Consider the following 24,425-nt stretch of genomic DNA (forward strand, 5'->3'; position numbering starts at 1 on the left):
GCGAATCTGCACGTGTGATAAACTGCGTGGACACACACACACTCACATACACACGCGTGCTGAAGTCTGAGTGAGGGCCAGGGCTTGCACCAATGTTACACCCTGGTGTGACCCTGCATCTTTGAGATGTCACCACCAGGGGAAGTCAGGGGAAGGGTCTGTGGGATGTCTCTGTATTACTTCTGACAACTGCATGTGCGCCTACAATCATGTCAAAGTGAAAAGATATCTTAAAAAGACATTTCTTCCAATGAGACCCTATCAGGAAGCACATTGAAGAACTGCCTGGAGCGGTGCTTGCCTAGGAGGTTCAAGGTTACCCAAAGCCTGGCCTTCCTGCTTCCTGCCCACCCAGGGCCAGAGATGCCTCTGTTACCCCAGGCCTCAGTAAGCACCAGGTCACAATCCTCTTGGGTTTCTTCTCGTCACATCTCAGTTGAACCTTTTTTCTGGGAAACTCTAATTTTGGTTCCACTTTCTGGTGCACTTGAAATAAATGAAACTCCATTTCTTTATGGAAAACATCTATATTACAGACATAATTTTTTATAATTATTATTAATCTGAACTCACGAGCACGGGGTCAATTTCAAAGCTAGGGAAAGAGGATTTGATGGAAAAGACTGCTTTCCTTAAGACCGGTTTTGCTGGACAGGGATGCACACCCAGCGCCCACATGTCCTGACTGACAGTGGGAGTGCAGAGCTGGTGAGCCTGCCCGCCTGCGTGCGCTATGCGGCCCCTCCTGCAGGTGCAGCTTCTGCCAAGAGGCATGAGGTGGTCCCCTCCAGGGGTGGGCCCAGCAGATTTGGGGGACACAGAACAGGGGGGCATCAAGGCGGGCTCTGCAGAAAGGGCAGAGTTTGGAAAGGCAGAGGTTGGATGTGTGCCTGGAAGTGGCGGGGCGCCCACCCAAGCAAAGCTCCGGTGGCGGGACATTCAGAGGGTGGCCAGCGGACGTGCCTCCCCTTCTCATCTGCAGTTTCGCATGCAGTCTCCCAGGTCTTGGTGGCCCCTGGCTAGTTCCCTCCAGGATTTGGGACCATGATCAGGAGGGGCCCGAAGGTCCCAGGCATGGGGAGGGACTGCTGCTGTGGCCCCATCTGGGTGGGGGCTCAACATGGCAACCACTGCCCCCACGTGGCCATTTATATGGAATTACAATGAGAACTTCAGCTGCTCAGCTGGCTGGGAGAGTTGGACTGTGAAGAAAACTGAGCACCGAAGAATTGATGCTTTTGAACTGTGGTGTTGGAGAAGACTCTTGAGAGTCCCTTGGACTGTAAGGAGATCGAATCAGTCCACCCTAAAGGAAAGCAGTCCTGAATATTCATTGGAAGGACTGATGCTGAAGCTGAAACTCCAATACTTTGGCCACCTGATGCGAAGAACTGACTCATTGGAAAAGACCCTGATGCTGGGAAAGATTGAGGGCGGGAGGAAAAGGGGACAACAGAGGGTAAGATGGTTGGATGGCATCACTGACTCTATGGACACGAGTTTGAGTAAGCTCCGGGAGTTGGTGATGGATAGGGAAGCCTGGCATGCTGCAGTCCATGGGGTTGCAAAGAGTCGGACATGACTGAGTGACTGAACTGAACTGAACAGCCATATAAACCAGAATTGTGTGTGAGGCCCCTGCGACTCAGCAAAGCCAGAGAGGGCTTCATGACATGGAGGGGCCTGGGGGTCAGGGAGGATGTGGGATGACCTGGGATCTGGCCCCCAGCAGCTGGCTGACGTCCCTGCCGCAACTTCCCAGACCTTAGCTGACTCCTACCCGACTGAATCAATACTGAATATATCTTTTCACTTGTTTTCCATTAGAACATGCGTCTGAAACCCTTCATTAGCCTATCATTCTAGAGAATAATGACTAATTTCTGGCGGTAGTTTTTCCTTATCCCACAAAGGCACTGTGTAAAACCTTCTATTACTGTAATTTACTGGGGTGAGAAAAGGACTTATAGAGACTGTTTCCATATCCCGAGGAGCCTCTTGCGTCGAGGAGGTGGGCCCTGCTCTGTCTGGACATGGCCTCCTCGTCCTGGACCAGGGCGTCAAGCCAGGCCCAACGAGGTGCCGTGCAGCTCCATCCTGGCTTTGCACAAAGGGGTTGCATCTCTGGTCCCCTCTGACGGTTTTCCGGGACCAGAAATGGATCTGGGGGCACCCAGGGGCTCCGAAAGTCACCCAACATTTAGTGCAAACACTCTTGGAAAGGTGTTGAGTGCCCAGGGAATAAAGGGCCAGCCTTCAGCCCACCCAGGCCACGTCCAACGATCTGAGGATGCTCCAATGTCCTGGCTTAAAGGTTTATCAGGATTTTAGGGGAAGATAAAGCAGTTTGTTGTTTTTGTTATCCTAATGGGTAAAGGCAGTCATGCGTTTGGGAAAACTGTCTCATTGATTTGTTCGAAAATAAGATGTGGGAGGCTTGATTTCAGGCACCTTCACAGAGTGTCCTGGGTCTTGGGGAGAGAGGACCTGCCGCTTCTGTTAACAAGAAAGTCCCCCCGCCCCAACCCACCAAGCCCGACAGCCACTCTCCACCCTGCTCCTTAAAGAGCTGGCTGTCAGCAGTCCTTATTTGCTTTCTTTGGTTGTTTGTAGCTAATCTGGCCACCCACCTGCCCCTCGGGGGCCTGCAGGGGCCTGAAGGGCCCAGCTGCGGAGGTTTCTGCAGAAACAATGTCACATTGCTTTCCCTTTGCTGACACTGGGCTGGCCCGAGCCTTCTGATTCTGAGGACAATCAGTTATAAATGCATTTCACCTTGTGGAAGCAGCAACCCCTGGAGACGGAGCTGTGACAGTTGCCTCCAGGGAGAAGAGATGACAAATGCTTGCTTTCCTGCCCCTCCACCTGCTGACCCCTCCTCAGAGGCCCGGGAAGTCTTCCCAGGATGGGCACCCACCAGGGATGGGGAGGGCCAGCCTCTGTGATGTTCAGATGACAGGCAACACCTTTACCGTGCGTATGTTCCCAGTATTGCACAGGGCATCACTCATGAATCAAAATGACCCTTAGTTTCTCTCAATTTCAAATGTTACCACAGTCTGAATTTTAGTGGCAGCTTCCAGCAGTCCTTAGTAGGGGCTTCAGCAGTGGTGCTTGGCTCAGCTCCACCCTGCCCCCTGCCCCTGCCTGCCCCAAACTGAGTAGTTGTCCTGAGGACAACTGCCCCCCCCACCCTCCCCCAAATCAGGAGACAGTGTGGGGCTGGGTTTCTCAAACCTTAGCAAGTGCAGAGTTACTTGGAGCTTGGCTGCCTCCTCGGGGCCCCACCTACAGAGTGAATCAGTGGGCGGCCACCAGCTATGCATTTATAACACATTCCCAGGTGATGCTGGGGGATCTCTGAGCTGTCGTGCCAGCATCTGCTGGGGATTAGTGCCCATGTCCACACTGAGGGGTTGGGACTGCTTGCTCCACCTCCTCAGGCCTTGAGTCCTGTCTGAGCTGAAGGGGGAGGGAGACGCCCACTTCTTGGTCTTTATGGGATCCAGAGACCAGACATTGTAAAGTGGTCGTTATCATTTATGCTGGACAGGAGTCCTTGGGAAGACGGGTCAGCTCTTGGGTCAGCTCTGAGGGGGACCAAGGGCTTCAGCCACACAGCTCACTTCTTCAGGCTGAGGGAGTCCGCCCTCTCAGGTGCTTCCCGCTATGCCCAAATGTGCCCAGGAGGCCTCAGATGGCCAGCCTCCTCCCTGACCGGCCCCAGGACCTTTGCACATGCTCTCCCTGCCACCAGACTCCTTCCCTGCCCTTCTGAGTGCTGCTTCTGATCACAAGTCAGCTCCTGGTCCACAGGTCACCTCTGCAGAGGAGCCTTCCCTAATCTACAGCCATTCCCATGACTCAGTGCCCAGAGGGCTCCTGAGCCAAATCGTCACTGCAGGGGCTCTGCTCCCTTGTTTTGGCTCCTCTGTCTGTGCCTGGCCTGGACTGTGAGGTATGTGGGGCAGGGATGCCCCTCCCTAGGGCATGCAGTGGGTGCTAAAATAAACCATAGGCGATGAGTCCCAGGTGTCATCATGGCGGCGGGGGCTGCGTGTCCCTCCTCGGGAATGTCCCTCCCTTGGGGCTCAGGGCTCACCTGGCTTGGAGCCTTCGTCCACGGACCCGTTGTACACCTGGTTGAGGAACTCGGGGCGGTTGTCATTCATGTCAATGACGTAGATGTACAGGTCGATGGGGTTCTCCACCTTGTTGCCGTTCATGTCCACGGCATGTGCTCGGAGCTAGAGAGAGAGCAACACATGCTATCAGGGCCAGCAGCTGCCCCCAGCGGGGATGCGCCTGACCCAAAGCCTTGTGGACCACCAAGAGCAGATCTCCTGCGACCTACAGCCCTGGGGTGGGGCTACAGAGCAGTTCAGGGACCCCTCAAGGCGCAGCCTGGGGAGTGTGGGGTGGGCTTGGGACATGTCACGAGTCTGGGTCCTCTCATCTGTGGAAATGGGAGGTGTCCTGGGAGGGCGAAACAGTGCGATGGGAGCTGGAGGCTGACCCAAGGGTCCACGCTGATATCCATCCCTGCACCACTGATGCTGAGGACTCATGTCTACCTAGAGCAGCTGTAGAAAGGCCATGTGTGCTAACGGGGTGGGGGCTTAGGCCCCTTGCTGACCGGAGGCCAGGCCTGGGGGAGACCCAGAGAGGAAACACAGCAGGTCCTTGAACTGGGGCATCCACTTCGAGTCTACCCTGTTGGCCATTCACACCCTGGCTTATCTTTCCTGGGGCAGCAGAGAGGAAATGGGTCCAGGGACCCTGGGGTGGAAGGCCCCACTCTGATGGGGAAGGGGCTCCAGGGAGCTCCATCTGGGAACAACTCAAGGTACAAAGGGTAGGTACCCCAACTGGGGCTGAAGGGCCCACAGGGGCTGCTCAGACTCCCCTCTTCGATTTTGGATTTTTATCTTTTATTCATTCATTCACTCATTAATTCATTCACTCAATCAATATCTATTGAGGGCCCGCCTGTGGCAGGCACTGGCTGTGCCCTAGTCCATGGCTCCATGAGATCCGGGGCTGCCCTGGGGCTTCTCATGCAGGAGATGGCCCCTGAGAAGGCACGTGACTGCATGGGGTGGGGAGGAGGCCAGGCAGGCCTCTCCGAGGAGGTGATGCTGGAGCTGAGCCCTGGACGAGGGACCCAGAGGACAGCAAGCATGGGGGATGCAGAGTGACTGAGCCACAGGCAGCAGAGAGGGCTGGAGTGGGGCCGTGGGCGCCCTGAGACTAGACGGTAGAACCACACTTGGAGGTGGAAGGGGCCGACCTGTTTCTCCAGACCAACACTGTGACTGTCACACAGCCGTGCCTTCACCTCTCTGTGGAAACCATGTCACCCTTGAAACCAAACACACTGGACTTATGCCAAGACAGTGCCAAGTCAAGGCTGCCCAGAGGAGCCTCCAGCAGGAGAGGTCTCTGAGCTGGGGGCCCCGCCCAGTTATCAGGCAATCCCCTTGGTGCCCTGTGCCCCCAGCCGCTCTGCCAGCCTTGGGGGAGGGGAGGGTGCCATCCATGACTGCAGGAGGGGCCTTGACCTATCCGCAGCCTCGGCAGACAGCCCTGTGTAGAATTTTCCCCTTGAAACCATGTGTTTGGGGGGAGCTCAAGGCGGGCTTCATGGAGGAGACGATCCGTGTCATCACAAGGAGACAAGTGAGCTCAGGTTCCTGGGACCTGCAGCCTGCAGAGCCATGCAGCTGCCCCTTCAAGACAGATCAGTTTGAAACATCACGTTTAAACATCTCAGGATGGGGTGCTGTGCGGTTGCTTCTCCTAGCCCACCGCTCCCCCAACAACCCCCGCCATCGGGCCCCTGCTCCTTGAGCCCAGTTTGCACCTCCCTGCTGTGGAAGTCCTCCTGTGGGCGGCCAGTATGTGCTTGCTAAGTCACTTCAGTCGTGTCTGATTCTCTGTGACCCCATAGACTGTAGCCCACCAGGCTCCTTTGTTCATGGGGATTCTCCAAGCAAGAATACTGGAGTGGGTTGCCATGCCCTCCTCCAGGGGATCTTCCCAACCCAGGGATTGAACCCAGGTCTCCCATGTTGCAGGCAGATTCTTTACTGTCTGAGCCACCAGGGAAGCCCAAGAATACTGGAGTGGGTTGCTGTGCCCTCCTCCAGGGGATCCTCCCACGGGCAGCTGGGCCATCCTTCATCTTGTCAGATGCGACCAGGCAATAAGGAGCCGAGCCAAAGGTTGAGGAGGCTTTGAAAAAAGTAATTCTGAGCTAAAATTAAAGTTATTATCTTCTAACTAAAGTGACACCCCGGTTGGGCCTCTATCTTTAGCAGCAGGAGCAGGCCGAGTGGAGCTCTCGATGGAAAGTGGTTGGCAGGGTCTCCTCATCTCCCTCCAAAAGCTTAAAACATTTGATAGATTCTGTTGGAAATCTCTAAGAGCCCACCCACCCCTCCCTTCCATCTCTCAGGCTGGACACAGCTGCAGGCTTGGGGATGGGGGTCTGTCTTGGCGTTGGAGACAAGAAATGCTTTGTGACTTGGAGATAAGGAATGTCCTGAGACTTGCAAATCTGGGTGTCTTGTGCAGAGTGAATTTCCTGCGATGCGCTGTGCATGCCTGCTGTGTGCAGGGTCCTGCTGTCTTCCATCAGCCCTGCGCTGGCTCTGGCTGGGAGTGCCCCGAGACCTCCACAGGCACTGCCTCACCTCATTGTTCACAAGAACCATGAGACGGGTCTGTTGGATCTCTGTTCACAGGCAGGGAAATGGAGGCTCAGGAAGATCCTGCCCAAGTTGATCACTCGTGGCCCCAACAGCAAGGCTTCCTAAGGAAGCCATGAAGGCGCCCTCTGGGGAATCGCCTTGCAGAGCAGACAGTGATGCTCGTCTGTCTCGTGATCACAGGCTTCACACAGTCACCTCCAGTGACCCGTGTCCACGGTCTGTCAACTCCCTCTCAGGTGGGAGATGCTGCCCCACCCCCTCAACAGCCATGATGACGGTGGGACTCAGGACAGGATTAAACAGCACCCATTGGGGGAGCACAGAGGACTCTGGGATGTAAGGCACAGGTTCCAGGTGGGAAGGTTACAGGGGTCACCCCGTGATCGAGTCACATCATGTGGGGGGTTGACTTTAGAGGCAAGGAGACAGTCTGGGTGGACAGAGGTAACTAAAATCAGAGCCCCACTAAAATCATGGACTCTAAACTCAAAGCGATTCCCTGGCCCACGGCAGGTGAGGAATTGGGGAGCTATCTCTCAGTCCACAGCCAAGTGGGTCTCCTTTTCCAAAATGTGTCTCCTGCCTTCCCAGGCTCTGGCTTGGGGGTGCAGGGAGAGGGGGTGTGGTGCTCTTGGGATCGAGCTGCTCTTGGGGTGCCCAGGGCTGGGGGGTCTTCAGAGTGGACAGTGACACCTGGGTGTGGCTCTGAGCCATTTGCACCGAGGTGCAGAAGGGGCTGAGGAGGCCCAGACGGCCAGGGGATGAGGCTCACAAGTCCTCCAGCTTCAGCCTCCTGTCTGTTCCACTTCACAGGAGGCGAGTGTGTGACCCTCATAGTCATTCGGGCCTTGTACTCAGAAGGGTCTGTGTGTGATTTAACGCTTAGCTGTCATCATCTTAAAACACGTAGTAAGCTCAGAGGGGCCCCCATTTCATCTTGTGCTGGACTCAGAAATTCTGCAGCCATCCTGAGCTAGGAGCTGAGCAGTTGAGAGAGGAAAGCCTGTGACTCAGAGAGGCCTGCCCGCCCCCCAGTGGTGGGTTCTGTTCTCCGCCAGGGGATGTGGTATGGACAAGCCTGCCCGTGTGGAACCTCCCTTCTCAGGGTTCCCATCTGGCACTGCAGGCTGAAGCCAAGTGAGGTCAGTGCCGGTCCATAGATGACACAGGGCAGAGGCTGTGACTGCGTCCCCCTCACCTTTGTGAACACAATCTGGGAGCTGGGAGTTCCGATGCCCTGGCTATAGCCACAGAGGCAGCCTTACCACGTGCTGGGCTGTCCTGAACACCGCAGGGACGGTCACCCTGAGTCCTCAGAACACACGCTGAGGCAGCCTGACTGTTTCCCCTTTGCAGGAGAGCATGGAGGTTGGAGGGGTTAAGGGCACAGGTCTCAGCTGCTGGGTGGGGCTGCCCACCCCTGCCCCCCAGGTCTGGCTCCAGCCCCCACCTCCCGCAGGTGCAAATGCTCATCCCACGAAGAGGAGACAGAGCCCAAAGGGGGTTGGATGCCAGGGTGGGCGGCGTGAGAGCCGTGCACCCACCGAGCTCTAGGGCCAATTGTGTGCCACCAGGCCAGGAGGCCAAGTGGAAAGTGGTGGACGGTCCCTTTAACTGAGCCTCACAGCCTTCACTTTCTCATGGTTTTTTCCTCTCCACTGGCAGCTCCCCATGAAAGCAACAGCGCTCGCTCAGAGCTGCCTTTCTGCTCTCAGAGGAAGGGGCAGAGGGGCTGGGGATGCGTGCCCAGAACTGGAGAGGTGGCAGTGACACGCCAGCTGCACGACCCCTTCCCCAGCAGAACTCCCAGCAGGTCACGTGGGTCCACGGCTTCTGACCAGTGGCTCCCCCATTATGTCCCGGGCCCTCCCGGGATCACCAGGGACACGTTACCAGAGCACATTCTCGGCCCATCTGCTCTGTGAATTGCACAGCCCGGGGAGGCACCCCGCAGGCAGGTGGGCTTTTCTGATGTGGACTTGGGTTTGCACTCCCCCCCAACCCCCCGCCCTTAGGAGCCCGAGTCCAGGGACACTCACGTGGTAGGAGGCTCGCTCCTCCCGGTCCATGGGCCGTGTGACGTACATCCGGCCGGACATGGAGTCGATGCTGAAGACCTCCATAGGGGGCTGGTCAGCGCCCACGCCTGTGATGCTGTATCGGATGGGGATGTCGTTGTCCTTGTCAGACCGGATCTGGAAGGGGGTGCAGACCGGGGCGAGGGAAGGTCAGGCTTCTTACCGGGACCTTACGCTCATCCCACTGGATGGCCTCACATGATGTCTCTCTCAGGGGCATGTGAGGCCACAGCCAGCGCTTGGTCCACTCTGGGGACCAGAAGGGCAGGTGAGGCCAGGGATTCACTGAGAGCCTGTACTACATGTCCGGTGAGCCCACCAGGTGACAGAGAGGAGGAGACACAGTATTCCAAGAGGAAAGGGTCTGCAGGGAGCTTGGCAGAGGTGAAGATGCCCACGGTAGAGCCTGAGTGATTGTCTGAGATGGCTGAGGACCTGGCACAAAGGGCCCTCATGTCAAACCTCCGGAAAGACAGGGGCGAGGACACAGCTCACTGCGTGGGGTTTTTAGGGAAAAGGTCAGGGCCCAAGACACTTGTGCCCCCGAGTGATCATCTGTGCAGAAAGGCAGTGGGCATGTTTGGATGTGCAAAGACACAGAGAATGTCCCCTGTTCCTGCTCTGGTCCTCCTGCCCTGCCCTGAGAGGGGGTCACAGCAAAGACTTCGAGAACAGGGCTTGCCTTGGAAATGCACCACCCCCCCCCACCAGCATCTGGACTCAGAAACACAGCCCTGAAAGATGTTGTCAATGTGGTTACAGAGCTGAGTACAGGGACAGTGTTTATAGAAATGGTATATTGTGGAAAACAACAACTTAATAATGGTGAAAAGTGAAAATGATAGTCACTCAGTCGTGACTGACTCTTTGTGGCCACATGGACTGTAGCCCACCAGGCTCCTCTGTCCATGGGATTCTCCAGGCAAGAAGACTGGAGTGGGTTGCCATTTCCTCCTCTAGGAGGTCTTCTCTGCCCAGGGATCGAACCTGGGTCTCCTGCATTGCAGGCGGGTTCTGTATCATCTGAGCCACCAGGGAAACCCAAGAATCCTGGAGTGGGTAGCCATTCCCTCCTCCAGAGGATCTCCCCGACCCAAGGATCAAATTTGGACCTTCTGCATTGTGGACAGACTCTTCATTGTCTGAGCTATCAGGGAAGCCCCCAGTAATGGTGATCTGGGTCCCACATCTAAAGTAAGCTAGCAAAGCCTGAGAGTTGGATGAAGAAACGAAAGAACAGAGGGAAAAAATGCACAATTCTGTGCTTTCTGTGGGTTGGAGGAGGACTATGTGGACAGCACCTCGCTTTTGACCAGATCGTTAGATAAATGCCCGACTATAGGAGACGGCAAGGACACCCGCAGAATTACACATAAGGTGCACGTCCTTCATTCAGGTGAAGCAGAGGTCCTGGGCATGCACGGGGCAGCTGGTGGGCAGGAGACCATGTAAGACAACAAGCTTCTCCGATGGCGAGAGATTGTAAATAAGCCACAGGGGCGTGAAAGCAATAGCTGATGGGGCCAAATTAAGATTAGCATAAACTCTGAATACACCTTTAGAAAAGACAACTTTAAAAAATCAAAGCCCAGGGGACCATGGCAATATTTTGCAAAAAAAATGGACCACAACAAAAACCTCAAAAAAATTCCACAAAGCAAAATTGACCAGGACTTCTTACTAGAGTAATATAATTAAAATTTAAAGATGATTTTTAAAGAGATATTTTAGAAAACATTCTGAAATAACCACAGGTTAAGAATCAAAACTGCATTTAGCTTCCCTTACGGCTCAGCTGGTAAAGAATCCGCCTGCAATGTGGGAGACCTGGGTTTGATCTCTGTGTTGGGAAGATCCCCTGGAGAAGGGAAAGGCTACTCACTCCAGTATTCTGGCCTGGAGAATTCCATGGACTGTGTCCATGGGGTCGCAAAGAGTCAGACATGACTGAGTGACTTTCACTTTCACTTAAAAATAGTAATGACAATGAAACAGCGAAGCCCAAGGAATTTGGCCAGAGACGGAGTCAAAACAAACCCTTAACTTCAAATATTTTCATCATTAAAACAGAATTACAGTGAATGAACTGAGCATTTATATCCAGAAGGAAAGGAATGACAAAGCAGGATATGGTGAACACCCGGGTAATTAAGACGAATGCAGAAATTTCTGAATCTGAAAACAGAAAAGTTGGAAGGATTGATAAATAGATGCAAGAGCTGTACTCTGGGGAAAAAATTTCATAAGAAATAGATGTACCTTTGGCAAGCTTAAGAGGAAAAAATAAGACTTAAAACATCTATTTTATTCTTTATATTTTATGCGAGCCAAGTTGAAAATCCTGATGAACGGGTTATTTTTTGAGAAAATATAAAATTTCACAGTTGGCTGAAGGAAGAACAAACGTGAAGAGACTGCTAATTCTTTAGGAAATTCCTCGGCAAAGGGCTCGAGGGTCAGGGGAGCTCACCTAGGAGGTGTTTAAAGTCTTCCATAGAAGAGGACATATAGAGAAAACACCCGCCCTGGCTTTACAAATCCTCCCTGGGTGGGTCTACCTACCAGAGCCGCCTTCATCAGCTGAGCAGAAGGGCCTGGGTGACCAGAGAGAGTCCTGGCTAGGAGTTACTGCCCAGTAACCTCCCAAGAGTCACGTCAAATGAGACCAGACTTCCTTTGCAAACAAATTGCGTTTACCATGATTATCTGATTATTTTTAAAATGGGGGTGATTATACAGAGAAAAATTAGGTTTTGGTAGAACTCTGTGCCTTAAGATTCTAGTCCTGTTTGGGGTCTTTGAGGTTTTATTTTTTACCTTTAACTGTTTGAGCTCTTACCCGTAAGTGGACTGGATTTGACTTCTAGTTTCCTCAAATATCTGGCTACGTGGTTCCAGACCAATGCTTCCAATATCCTCCTGCCCTTCTGACTTGGAATCACTACGAACTGTGCTGCTGTGCTCAGTTGCTCCATTGTGTCCGACTCTTCGACCCCATGGACTGTAGCCCACCAGGCTCCTCTGTCTGTGGGATTTCCCAGGCAAGACTGCTGGAGTGGGTTGTTATTTCCTCCTCCAGGAGATCTTCCCAACCCAGGGATGGAACCCGAGTCTCCTGCATTGGTAGGCAGATTCTTTTCCTGCTGAGCCAACTGGGAAACACTAAAAGTGAAGCTGCCCTTTTCCCAAAGCCCTGCAAACTAAGGCTGGATGAGTGGGAATGACCTTCAAGGAAGCACCTGAAAGAGCTCATGCACAGACAACCTGCATGCCTGCTGCCGTGCCAATGACCACTCAAGGTTCCCCAGACAAAACACGATCCCACCAGAGGCATCCAGACCACAAAGGTGCTGTGAGCTCGCCATCCAGAAATATTCTCGACGGGCTGCCTCCCACCCCAGGGCTCGGAAACAGGTCTGGTCTAACCAGTAAGTTTGGTTTTCTTTGGCTTTCCTAGAGATGCCTCCTATCATAACCTGATGGTATGCCTGCCCTGAAGCCTGCCCGCAACCCCGCCCCCTGAAATGAGACAACTGTTTACTGAACTGACTTCCTCTCAGGACTGAGAGATGGGTTCAGGGAGATGGAGCAGCCTGCCAGCCCGGCTTCCAAGCCTAGAAACTGCTTGGGGGAGTGTCAAAGGCAGGGATGAGGGTTAGTGCGAGGCCCCTGCCATGTGCTGCTGGGTGTAGTGACGTTTGTGCTGACATTTGGGTGCTTGAGAACCACCAGCTGCAGGAGGGGCTTTCTCTGTGAGTTCCCTCATCTACCTGGAGAAGAGCCTCGGAGGGGCTCAGGTGTCACAGTGCCCCCTCCCCGGAGTGGGAATTATCCATCGAGGAACATCATTGCTACCAGTCCTGGAAGGGGGCCTGGAGGAGGGCAGACCTGTCACATGACCACACCTCCCAGCTCTCCTCCGAGGGCCATCATCTTTCCTGCAAGTCACTTCGTCTCCCCCTTTCTCTGGGTTGGGAAGATCCCCTGGAGAAGGAAATGGCTACCCACTCCAGTAGTCTTGCCTGGAGAATTCCAAGGACAGAGGAGCCTGGCGGGCTATAGTCTATGGGGTCATAAAGAGTTGGACACAACTGGGTGACTAACACTTTCGCTTTTATTTCCTCTTAAACCTGAGTTCTAAGGCATCCTGGGGAGCTGCTCATTTTTCCCTGGGTCTCCCCGATGTGTACACGAGGCACACATGCTAACAAACTTCTGTTTTTCCTCCTTTTGTTTGCCTGTCTTTTATTACAGGGGTCTCAGCCAGGAGCTCAGAAAGGGGAGGGGAGTTGACTTTTCCTCCCCTACACGCCTAGTAGGAGTTACCTCAGAAACTAAGGGCAGCTTTTTCTTGGGCAGCTGATCTCTGTAGCTTGACAACCACCACAGGATGGTCCCTATGGAGGTGCCTCAGAGACTTGATAATGAACATCCTTTCCAACTGAATTTGGACCGTTAGCACAAGCCATCCCCGAGAAAACTCCGCTTCTGAGAACATTCGGCTTAATAGAGAACCACTTTCCTAAACCAGCAGTGACTATTTACATATCAGAGGCGACCCCACCAGGGCAAGAGCGTGGGGGTAGGGACACTGGCCACCCTAACCATGATGGTGGCTTCCTACCGGATACACTGGAGGACGGGGAACAGAAAATGTCAGGAACAGTCGGCAAGAAGGAGGTGATGCCTCGTCACACAGGCGTCAGTGACCTGGGCTGCTTGGGTGTTGACCAGGGTCTCTGGGAGAGGAACAGGCACGTGCACACGTGGGCATGTGCACACGTGGGCACATACATGTGGGCCACGCACACATACGGTGTGCATGCATACGGGCACGCACACACATACAGGCTTGCGCACACCTGGGCCCGCACACAGGGCTCCTCGAAGTCCGTGAGGAATATCTTCGCTCTGGCTTTCTGGGCTCCTCCTCCCTCGCATCAGGTCAGGCTCCCCTGCCCCTTATCTGCCCTAAGCAGGAGCACTGGCCACGGTCTAGCTGGATGCCTGTCTGCACCCCCAGGCTCCAAGGGGCTGCCCTCCCTCTATCAGTGCTGCCCACCTCCTGCTGGAGAAAGATGAGTGGTCCCGGCCGCCCGCCTCCTGCCAGCTCCTTGGCTCCCAGCGCTGTGCATCCCGGACACGAGGCTCTGGCCTGTCGGCATCACACATCCCCTCTCTGTCCGCCAGGGATGGTCCTTCAGGCAGAACAACATCTGACTAGCCCTGTCCAAGGCACTGAGCGGGGAGGAGTTTCGACCCAGCTCCATTCCCTGGAGTCAGTTTGTAGAAAGAGGGTCCTCCCTGGCCGAGTTCCCTCATCTCCAGATCTGGGGGGCAGGGAGCCTGATCGATTGAGGGCAGAAGGGAACTGAGAAACTGGGCAGAAACTCAAACCAGTTCTTGTTCCCAGGAGCTTGGAAGATTCTAGAAAGGCTGGTGAACTCAGAGGCTTGCTTTGAGTTTAGCTTAAGAGAAGAGGACGTAGGGTACACAGGAGGGCCCCCGAGGGTTGAGCTGAACTGGATGAAGGGGGGCGTGTGAGCCCCTACAGTCCTGCAGAGACACCACTGGCCTGCACCCTCCCAGCCAGACTGCCCATCCTTCACAGGGAAATTTAATTATGAAACTGCTGAAAAGAACCCGCCACACATTTAAAGATTTTGATTTTTTGCAAAGGAATCTCATTACATCCTGACCATCAGGCCACATTCCCCTAATTCTCCAGGTGCTGTTCAGCGGCGCCTCCTGAAATACACGCTGAGTGAGCCCGGGGCTCTCAGGACGCCCTCAATTCTCCCATAGTTTACCGTGTTAAGAAGAAATACTGTGTGAATGAATTCACCAGATCAGGCGAGAGCGGTTTCTCCTTGATTTGTGGCTGGAAAATGAGAAAAACATCCCAGCGGCGTCCGGCAGGGCCATGAATAAAAAGTGGAGACGGCTTTTCCATCACCCGTCCTAGTTTTATGACGCCACCGAGGATCATGCTGTTTTGCATTTGTTATGAAAGGACAGAACAGATGGTAAAAGGTTAGTTTAAAGTGATGTCTACATTAAAATAACGTATGGTGCTTGGCCATTGTGCTCACCCAGGGACCTCGTTCTAGGGCCGGCTCCATCCTCCGGAAAGGCTGCCTGGATGGCAGGATTCCGGCAGAATCTCCCCCAAGGAGGAGGTATTTTCCTAATTTCAAATGAACTTGAAACTGGAGAAAAGTCACCCTGTGTGGTCTTGTGAATTGCAAAGGCCTTGGAGGTTTATCCCAAGAACTGAAGGAGTGGAGGGTCCTATGGATGCAGAGGAACCCTCCCCCCAGGAGGGAAAGGGACCTGTTATCCCTGGGAACCTCATTGTTGGCTGGGCACTCCCCACCCCAGTTGTTTCAACAGTGTCTTCACTTGGCCAGACAGCCTGTGCTGTGCGCCAGGCCCCCCTGCGCTGGATGGACATGGTCCTGCCCTCACGTGGTTCACGCACCAGACTGCATGTGAGCTCGGTTGCTCAGTCATGTCCTACTCTTTGTGGCCCCCTGGACTGAAGCACGCCAGGCTCCTCTGTCCATGGAGTTTCCCAGGCAAGAATACTGGAGTGGGTTGCCATTTCCTCCAAGGTATCTTCCCAACCCAGGAATTGAACCCACATCTCCTGAGGCTCCTGCATTGGCAGGTGGATTCTTTACTACTAGCACCGCCTGGGAAGTCTCAGGGACCAGAGGGATTAGATTTAAAAAGTGACAGCCAGTCAGTGCAGAATTATAAGGTGACAATTATGCAATGGGGAAAGAACAGGGTCTGTGAGAGACTCTGGAAGGACTTGAGGGCAGAGGGAATCTTTGAGAAAGTCAGGTTAGAATTGTGTGGTTTTGTCTACTGTGGTATGTGATTCCTGGACAGGCGCAGATAGAGTAACACACCCAAACATATGCACAAATAACACATGCGTAAGTACACATACACACACTGTCACACACACGTGTGTACATGCATGCACATGACTGGGTGTCCCCGCCTTTCTGCGCTAAACCTCTTGGAAAGCGATGTTATTCTGCAGCTTAATGGCTTTGCCACTAATAAGGCCTCCCTGACCCCATCTCTGTGTCTTAAAAGATGCTCTCAAAACCCTTAGGATCAGGATCTTCCACGAGGATATAATTCTTTGGTGAAGCGTTTTAGCTCTTTCTCTTCGTGTGATATTAAACCCAGGGATCTTCCCAGGAAAGCAGATTGCAAGCTCTCATTTTCTTTACCTGGTGGGAGTTTCGAGTTGCCGGCAGCAGCAGAGTGAAAAGCCCTGAATCGTGACCGCAGACGCTTCGTTCCCCGCCTACCTCGGATTTGAGGCAGGCCAATCTGAACTTGGCCGTGACTACAGCCGGCCAGGAGAGGCAATTTCTTTTAAAATCTGACTCTCATGAGAGTCCAGAGGTAAGAACATAATTACACCTAAATGCATTTCAGCTTCTGTGGCCTCACTGGTCCCTACATCAGCTCTCGACACTGGGACTCCTGGATTCTCATGCTGACAGAGAATCTGCATTTTCTCAGGTTCTCTGTCTGTCCTCTTGCTGCTTTGCCAGGATGGCTCCCTGTCTCCCATCTCCTCCTCCCCGTCCCCTACTGCCAAGCATTATGGCTGCCCCACACCCTCCTGGGCTGTGGGAACACAGACACCCTGCCTGACCCCAAGGATGGCAGGTGCAGGCCTAGCACCATGCACACAGTAATCACCGACTGAACAAATGAAACAAGGACATGCTGTCCGGGGGGCGGGGGCAGACATGCAAACCGACAGGCAGGGTCACAGCCAGGTGCTTTGCGAAACCAAAGTGGGTGGGAGGCCCTCTTCCTGGAGGAGAAACGTCTCCTCTGAGCCAGGAGGGAGGAGGCAGTGGGCGCAGAGGGACAGGTTGGGGGAGAGCCTGAGAGGGTGTCAGGAGTGGCAGGGTTCTAAGACCCTAGGTGGGAGGGAGAAGGACCAGCCAGTCCCATGCTTACTGTCTGACGGTGAAGAAATAGCAGGGAATTGTGGAGTGGGAGAGAAGTGGGAAGGAGAGTCAGGAGAGAAGTGATCACCCCTCCCCAGGCGCCAAGGAGGAGGGGAGGCCCACCCCAACTCCGTCCCCCTCCGGGGTTGGAGGAGGTGTCAGAATGGCTTTGCTCTAGAGACACCAGGGGGATGAGGGGCGTGGTGCCACCTGGTCCCCGCCTCTGGCAGGAGAGGGAGGTGTGTGTGTGTGAGGGGAGGTGGGGAGGTGGGGGGTGAGGAGGTGGTAGTGATGGGGCGAGTGGTGGGGGGTTGGGGTGGGCTGGGGTGAGCGGATAGGGTGGCAGCCTGCCCGCCACTGTGTTTATCTCTCATCCTCACTGTGTCTCGAACGCCTGCAGCGGGGATGAGCTCCCCTGTGAAGAGCAGGGCCCAGGAATCTCCCCTCCTCACCCCTGTGGCTCCTTAAGGACCAGTAAAGGGAAGTCCTAGGATGTCAGCCCCTGACCGTCAGGTCCAGTCCCTTCTGCAGATAGGGAGACCAAGGCCTGAGAGGCCGAGGACTGGACGAAGCTTTCACAAGCCATCAGGGTTCGAGGCCAGAGTTTCAGGTCTGGTCTTGGTCATGCTGCCTTCCTGGGAAGCTTCATGGGGCAGAAAGTGAGGCCGAGGAAGCTGTGCTCACTTGCGCAGACAGGACACGGGGCCCAGGAGGTCTCTGTATCTCCCTAGGGTCACTTGACCCCTGATGCAGACTTAGACCCTGGGTGTTGTGCTCACTCTGGTCAGTTCTGCAAATCTGCTGGGATTGCTGAAATGCTCTGTGTTTTAAAAAGACACCACCTCACACCAGTCAGAATGGCCATCATCAAAAAGTCTACCAACAGTAAATGCTGGAGAGGGTGTGGAGAAAGGGGACCCTCTTGCACTGTTGGTGGGATGTGAACTGATACAGCCACTATGGAAGACGGTGGAGATTCCTTAAAAGACTAGGAATAAAACCTAGGATTAAAACCACCATATAATCCAGTAATCCCACTCCTAGATATATACCCTGAGGAAACCAAAACTGAAAAAGACACACATACCCCAGTGTTCACTGCAGCACCGTTTACAATAGCTAGAGTATGGAAGAAACCTAGATGTCCATCAACACATGACTGGATAAAGAAGCTGTGGTACATATATACAATGGAATATTACTCAGCCATAAAAAGGAACACATTTGAATCCATTCTAATGAGGTGGATGAACCTAGAGCCTATTATACAGAGTGAAGTAAGTCAGGAAGAGAAATATAAATATCACATACGGACGCATATGTATGGAATCTAGAAAGATGGTGCTGATGAACTTATTTTCAGGGCAGCAAAGGAGAAACAGACTTAGAGAACAGATTTGTGGACACGGGGTGGGGGGAGGGTAGGAGGGAGAGGGTGAGATGTATGGAGAGAGTAACATGGAAACTTACGATACCATTTGTAAAATAGATAGCCAGTGGGAATATGCTGTATAACTCGGGGAACTCAAACAGGGGCTCTGTGACAGGCTGAAGGGTGGGATGGGGAGGGAGATGGGAGGGAGGGGACATGGGTGTACCTGTGGCTGATTTTTGTTGATGTAGGACAGAAAACCACAAAATTCTGTAAAGCAATTATCCTTCAATTAAAAAAAAGTCACCGTGGCTCTAAGGCCCAGGACTGGAACCTGATTTCAGCTGCTGTTGAAAGCAGTCATGAAACTGTAACTGAGTTCTGCATGAGGCACTGTTAGCTTGCAGCAAAGTTTAATTGAAAAGCCCTCTGCCCTGGCGCTGGGTGAGCAGTGAGATCTGGCCAGGATAAAACCGTTCCTGGTGCGTGATGGGACAGACCTGGGGCCGGGGGTGAGTGGGAGTCCAGATTCCCCCCACTCTGCACTCCTCCCTGATACATGAACATGACTTTAAGAGGCTTGACAATGTTTGTGTTTCTTGCATTTTACAAAATACTTTCCATGCACAGTGAAATTCAGCTTCCAATTATTTTCAATTAGGTTCTTGTAATGAGCAGAAAAACCCAGAATATGATGGGGAAAGGCATTTGTTGTGTAACATTGACACTGTTATACATTTCCATTCACAATTACTTGGAATTTTACAAATCATGAAAAAAATCCTCAAAGTCATATGAATATTAATAACAGCCATGAATATGTTCTTACAAAATTTGCCTGGTGGGAAGAGTGAATTAGATGCTTCTCAAAAGTGTCCTTCAGGTTGTACCAAATTAACAAAGACAGGTAGCTTCTTAGTTCTGGGTATGGGACAACTAAGACATTATTGCTGAAGATGGGAGTGGGGCAGGGTCCACTCCCGGCTCTTCTGGCAACAGATTTTCTTTGGGGAGCATGTTTCCCATTGTCTCGGTCAAGTCAAGGTGTCAGTCAAGTCAGGGGGTTGGTCAAGACTCCCTGCCCTCCCCTGGGCAACAGGCAGGCCCATGAGCTGAGTTGGCTGGTCAGCTTGGCTCTCAAGTGTGGACGCTAAGTTAAGAAAGAGTCGGGGCCAGGAAATGTGGCTGGAGCCCCCCACTGAGAGCCCTCTCCCTATTAAGACCAGAGCACTGGGCCACCTGCTGGCCAGCCTTCCCTTCCATTCGTGAGCAGCCCAGGCACTCCTGGCATGTTTCTTGGGGAGAGGGACCTGAATGGGTCCCCCCGTTGCGTTAGGTTAAACCTCTGCCTGACCCAGATGTAGACAGAGGGGCCGGGCAGGGAAGTGCTAAGCAGAGGGCAGCATCCCCGAGGTGCCAAGGCCCCCGCCTATGCCCCATCCCCTTGGAGGCCCACCTGACCATTCCATCCTGTTTGGGGTGGGGCTCCTTACAAGTAGAGATGGGGATGGGGTTCCCATCTGAGTGGTCACCTGCGAAGAGCCAGGAGGAACAGCTTGGCCTGGGGTCTGGCTTCAGCCCCATCCCCTGGAGGACCCTGCAGTGTGGAGAGGTAAGCCTCGGGGAAGAGGTGGCCTCCGGGGGCTGCCCAGGTGAGGAGGGGTCTGTCCTCTCCTGAGGGGTCCAGCCAGTCATTAGGGAGGTTTAGTGCGCCTCTTATGCCTGCCTCCTCACCCTCCCCCAGCCCCTACATGGCCAGCGTTTTCTCATCTATGTTTCTGCTGACCGGCCTCTTTCTGTCTCCCTGACTGGACTGTCCAGGAGGTGCTCAGGAGAGAGGGTCATGTGGCTTTCAGCAAACTGTAATTTAACACACATAGCACCCGGCCTCTAGTGGTGTTCAGTGGACGCAGGGCACCTGGACCACCTCCCGGAAGATCGAGGGCTCTGAACACAGTTTGGGCTTTCCTGCAGATTCTTGAACTTAACAGCTACCAAGGGCTGTCATTGCACAGAAGCCAGAGCGGGGACGGCTTTCCCTCTGAGCCCCCTGGCTGGAGCCCTGTGTGTCAGGGAACAGAGCCCTGGATGGGACTCTGCCTGGGCTGGAGAGGCGGGGTGCCCAGGGCAGACGGCACCCGTGGCTGGAGGGCGCTCTCAGGTCTGCCACCCACGTCCTGCCTGGTGTCACTTCTGGTCCCCATATGAGAAGTCAAATGTCTCGGGACGTCCCTGGGGGTCCAGTGGCTAAGACTCTGCGCTCCCAATGCAGGTTCAATCCCAGGTTTGATCCCTGATCAGGCAATGAGATCCCACATACTGCCGCTTAGAGCTTGCATGCTGCAACTCAGACCTGAAGCAGCCTAATCAATCGATAAATGTTAAAAAAAAAGAGAGTCAAACGTCTTGCCAGGAATGCTTCCTCACTAATACCTAATGCGTGTCCCTTCTCATTTCTGGAAGGCCCTGCACACACGGTCTCTGACAAGATGACCCCAGATGAGATCCAGTCTCTGGGATGGAGGCTATGGCAGCCAGACCACGGATGAGGCTGGGGAGAGGCCCAGATGGGAGCCCAAGGGTGAATTTTGAATGAGATCTTGTATGTGAAGCATGTGGACAGGGTTTTGTCCATAGTAAGCACTCAGAATTCTTATGAGTAAGCCTTGTAGTAAGGCAAGAGCCAGAGGCTGGATTTATAAAAACTTTTACTTTGCATCACATAGGTAATTTCTCAAGTCAGGCAACAAATGTATGAAGGAGGGAAGAAAGAAAAAAAATAGCCTCCAACTCTGGACTCCACAAGTCAAGTGAGAAAAATCTACTCTTAGGCTGTAAATGCAAACATTTTAAATGTAACTCTGAGATGAAAGAAATGGCTATTGGGTCCTAGGAGAAGCGTGGGGTTTGGAGAGACCCAATACTTAAACATCCTTCTCGAGGAATCTTTGTGTTTATGCTGCCGACACTCAGAAAATGTAGCTTCATCTTGTAATCTTACAAGGGTTAAGCCTGTTCTTACAATGCTCATGGCCCCAGTGTTATTGCACAATTTAATGGTTCTTTTATAGAATAAGAGAGAAGAGGCTCTAGATGAAGAAGGCCTTCGAATTAAAGGATTCTTTTTCTCCTTCTAAATATCCCTACAATTGGATTAAACTTGACCTGGATCTCTTGTTTGGCACTGGCTTACTATTTCTTATCAAGACCTCTTTTCTTGGAAGTTTTCATGCTGGTTAATTCCAAATAAATTAATGAGATCAGTATTAGAAATACGAACACGTGCACACACAGACTCTCATCACAGAGGCAGACAGCTCGGCACAGGAAAGAAATGAGGGGAGTTTTGCCTCCTTAGGTGAGACCCAGGACCCTGTGATGTTGCTCCCCAGGAGTCTCTCTGTTTTAATTCCTTCCACCTCTTTACATCGTCAGTTCACTTAATTCACATCACAGAGGCAGGAGAGCATCCTTTGTGTATCTTACCCATCTCTATGAGATTCTGGAGCTACTTTTCATGCTGAGTCATACCAGTTACCTGGGGATCCAGCTACCCAATGGCAACCCACACTTGCCAAGACAACATTCAGTGGAGATGCTTGTGGACACATGATGAGACCACCCTGAGGAGCCCAGATCTGAAAGCTGCAGAGGATCACGGGATTTCTCCCTAGGGGACCTGTGACTCCCAGACATCTGCTGGAAGATTATAATGAAAAGGAAAACAAGCTGATGTGTTCAACTGTGGCAAGCAGAGTAACGATTCTTAGAGACTTGCTTTCCTTGAGCAACTGCTTCCCCAACCGAAAGACACTGTCTCTTCCAGTCTTTCCAATAAAACACACCATTTCCGCCTAAGAAAGCTGCCCCATGATGTGGCTCCACCGCAGAGTATTTATTGACTGAACCTTACTTTGACGTAAATTTACTTCATGCAGAACAGCATGTCTTGTTTTCCTAAGACTTTGCATGAACTGGCAGCATAAATGTGCTACATGTATTTATTCTCATGGTGCCAAATAAATGATTTAAGTGGACATCAAGGCATCTAGCAATTCAGCTGGGTACAAAACACACAAACTCATGGTAAAGATATTATATCGACAGTGACAAGCATGGGTTTTGGGTGAAATAGTTCTGGGTTCAAATCCTCATTCCATTATTAGTATCCACGTGGGTAGATGTGATCTCCTTTGGGTGTTTCTGTGAGGGCATTTTTGATGGAGATGATCATTAAATGAGTGGATTTTGAGGAAAGCAGATTGCCCTCTTTAACATTGGTGGGCCTCCTACAAACAGGTGACGGCCTGAACAGAACAAGAGACCGACTGACCCCAAGCAAGTGGGGATTCTCCAGCAGATGGCTTCAGACTTTTCTAGATGGGCAGCTCTCCTGAGTCCCCAGGCTGTGAGCCTACACTGCTGATTTTGGCGTGAGCCACTTCCTTATATCATAAGTCTCTTTCTTTTATGTCCATCCATCTATCCATCCAAAAGGAAGTCAACCCTGCATATTCACTGGAGTGACTGGTGCTGAAGCTCCAATACTTCGGCCACCTGATGTGAACAGCCAACTCATTGAAAAAGACCCTGATGCGGGGAAAGACTGAGGGCAGGAGAGAAGGGATGACCGAAGATGAGGTGGTTGGATGGCATCACTGACTCGATGGACATGAGTCTGAGTAAACTCCAGAAGATAGTGAAGGACAGGGAATCCTGCTGAGCTGTGGTTCATGGGGTCACAAAGAGTCGGACTTAGCTGAACACAAAAATAAAGAGTACACTCTTTAGCGACTGAACAAGTTGCTAAATGAAGTCCCAGACCCTGGAATAGCTGAGATACCTTTAGGGTCCTGGCCAGGATATTGGGGACCCTGGGGCGGGCTCTGTGCCGAAGCATGTCGTCTTGGCCGGGTCATACCCCTAATGTGCCCAAGCTCCGGGAGATGGTGAAGATCAGGGAAGCCTAGCATGCTGCGGTCCATGGAGTTGCAAAGAGTCGGACTCAGTTGAGCAACAAGAGCAACAACAATCCACCCTACTGGCCTTGTTTCTCTGAATAAGCCTGGTAAATACATCCCCTCCACTCCCACAGTGGATGGGCAGTTTGCACAGGGGGCCAGCAGCCGGCTGGGAGCATGCTGATCTTCAACCTGCTGTTCTGGCGCTTCTCTGTCCAGAGATCACAGGTGGGACTTCTCTGGTGGATAAGAATCCACCTGCCAGTGAGGGGACACCGGTTTGATCCCAGGTCCAGGAAGATGCCGCATCGCAACTAAGCCCATGAGCCACAACTAACGAGCCCAAGGGCTGCAACTACTGAAGCCTGTGCGCCTAGAGCCCACGCTCCTGCAACGAGAAGTCGGGGCAATAAAGAATAGCCCCTACTCTCTGCAGTCAGGGAAAGCCCACGTGCAGCAGTGAAGATCCAGTGCGGCCAAAATAAATAGATACATTTTAAAAAGTTAGAACAAACTCACTAAAATTACAGGTGGTGCAGCCTCCTGTTATGTCCAGGGTCCAGCCAGGGGTAGTAAGCCCTTGTCACCAGGGAGAAGGAAAACTGGGCAGCTAGCTGATTTGACAAGTCCAGTGGCCTTTCGTCGGCCATGCTTGAAACCCCTTGAAGCCCAGTGACATCCTCTGTGGGGAAGGTGGGGGTTTGGGGGGGACACACCCTTTAGTGCTTCCTCAGAGAGCCTTCTACTCCCCAGCCCTCCCCACCCCGGGCCGTGCACAGGGTGTCACCACTGCCCACCTTGGTGAGTGACGGCTGAGGTACACCTCTGGGGTAGCCCTTTGCCTCCCAGGCCCTGGGAACTACAGGTATGTCAGCCCGCTTTTTTGCTTTATCAGTTTTCATTTTAGCACCGTAATAAAAATTCTGATAATCTAAACATGGCAATAACTCTGCTCCATAAAACGACTGTCTCCTCATGTTACTGCCGTCATCAGAGGTGCCGTAATAACACTCACAACACGAGGGAAGATGGTTATTGTATTAAAATGAATAAATGACAAAGGTTTTTATTACATGAGTGATTCTTCTAGGCATCGAGACGCTCTTTCTGCTTCACTCGCGTAATGAACACATAATTCACCAGCACATTAGAGCACTGGCCTTGCAGTCTGAAGGCACAGTCATGGCAAATAAGTAAATTATTAATGAGATGAAATCTAAAAATAAAATCGCAAAGCCCCACCTTCCTCCATAAAGAAGGGAAAAAAATTTCTAGTAAGTCTTCAAGCTGGAGGAGCTGGGAAGGGACCTGCT

General features: G+C 52.6%; 1 protein-coding gene across 2 annotated transcripts in view; it reads right to left on the bottom strand.

Moving 5' to 3' along the window:
* The window catches only part of CDH4 (cadherin 4), a 482,605-nt gene that overhangs the window by 52,960 nt on the left and 405,220 nt on the right, over positions 1-24,425 (bottom strand). For both annotated transcript variants that reach the window (XM_042229909.2, XM_027976984.3), the window contains exons 5-6: positions 8,753-8,908; positions 4,103-4,247 (exon numbers count right to left, since the gene is read on the bottom strand). In XM_042229909.2, the coding sequence (XP_042085843.1) occupies positions 4,103-4,247; positions 8,753-8,908 (301 nt within the window). The remainder of the gene's footprint in view (positions 1-4,102; positions 4,248-8,752; positions 8,909-24,425) is intronic.

This window comes from Ovis aries, chromosome 13, assembly GCF_016772045.2.
Source record: "Ovis aries strain OAR_USU_Benz2616 breed Rambouillet chromosome 13, ARS-UI_Ramb_v3.0, whole genome shotgun sequence".
NCBI classification, from domain to species: domain Eukaryota; kingdom Metazoa; phylum Chordata; class Mammalia; order Artiodactyla; family Bovidae; genus Ovis; species Ovis aries.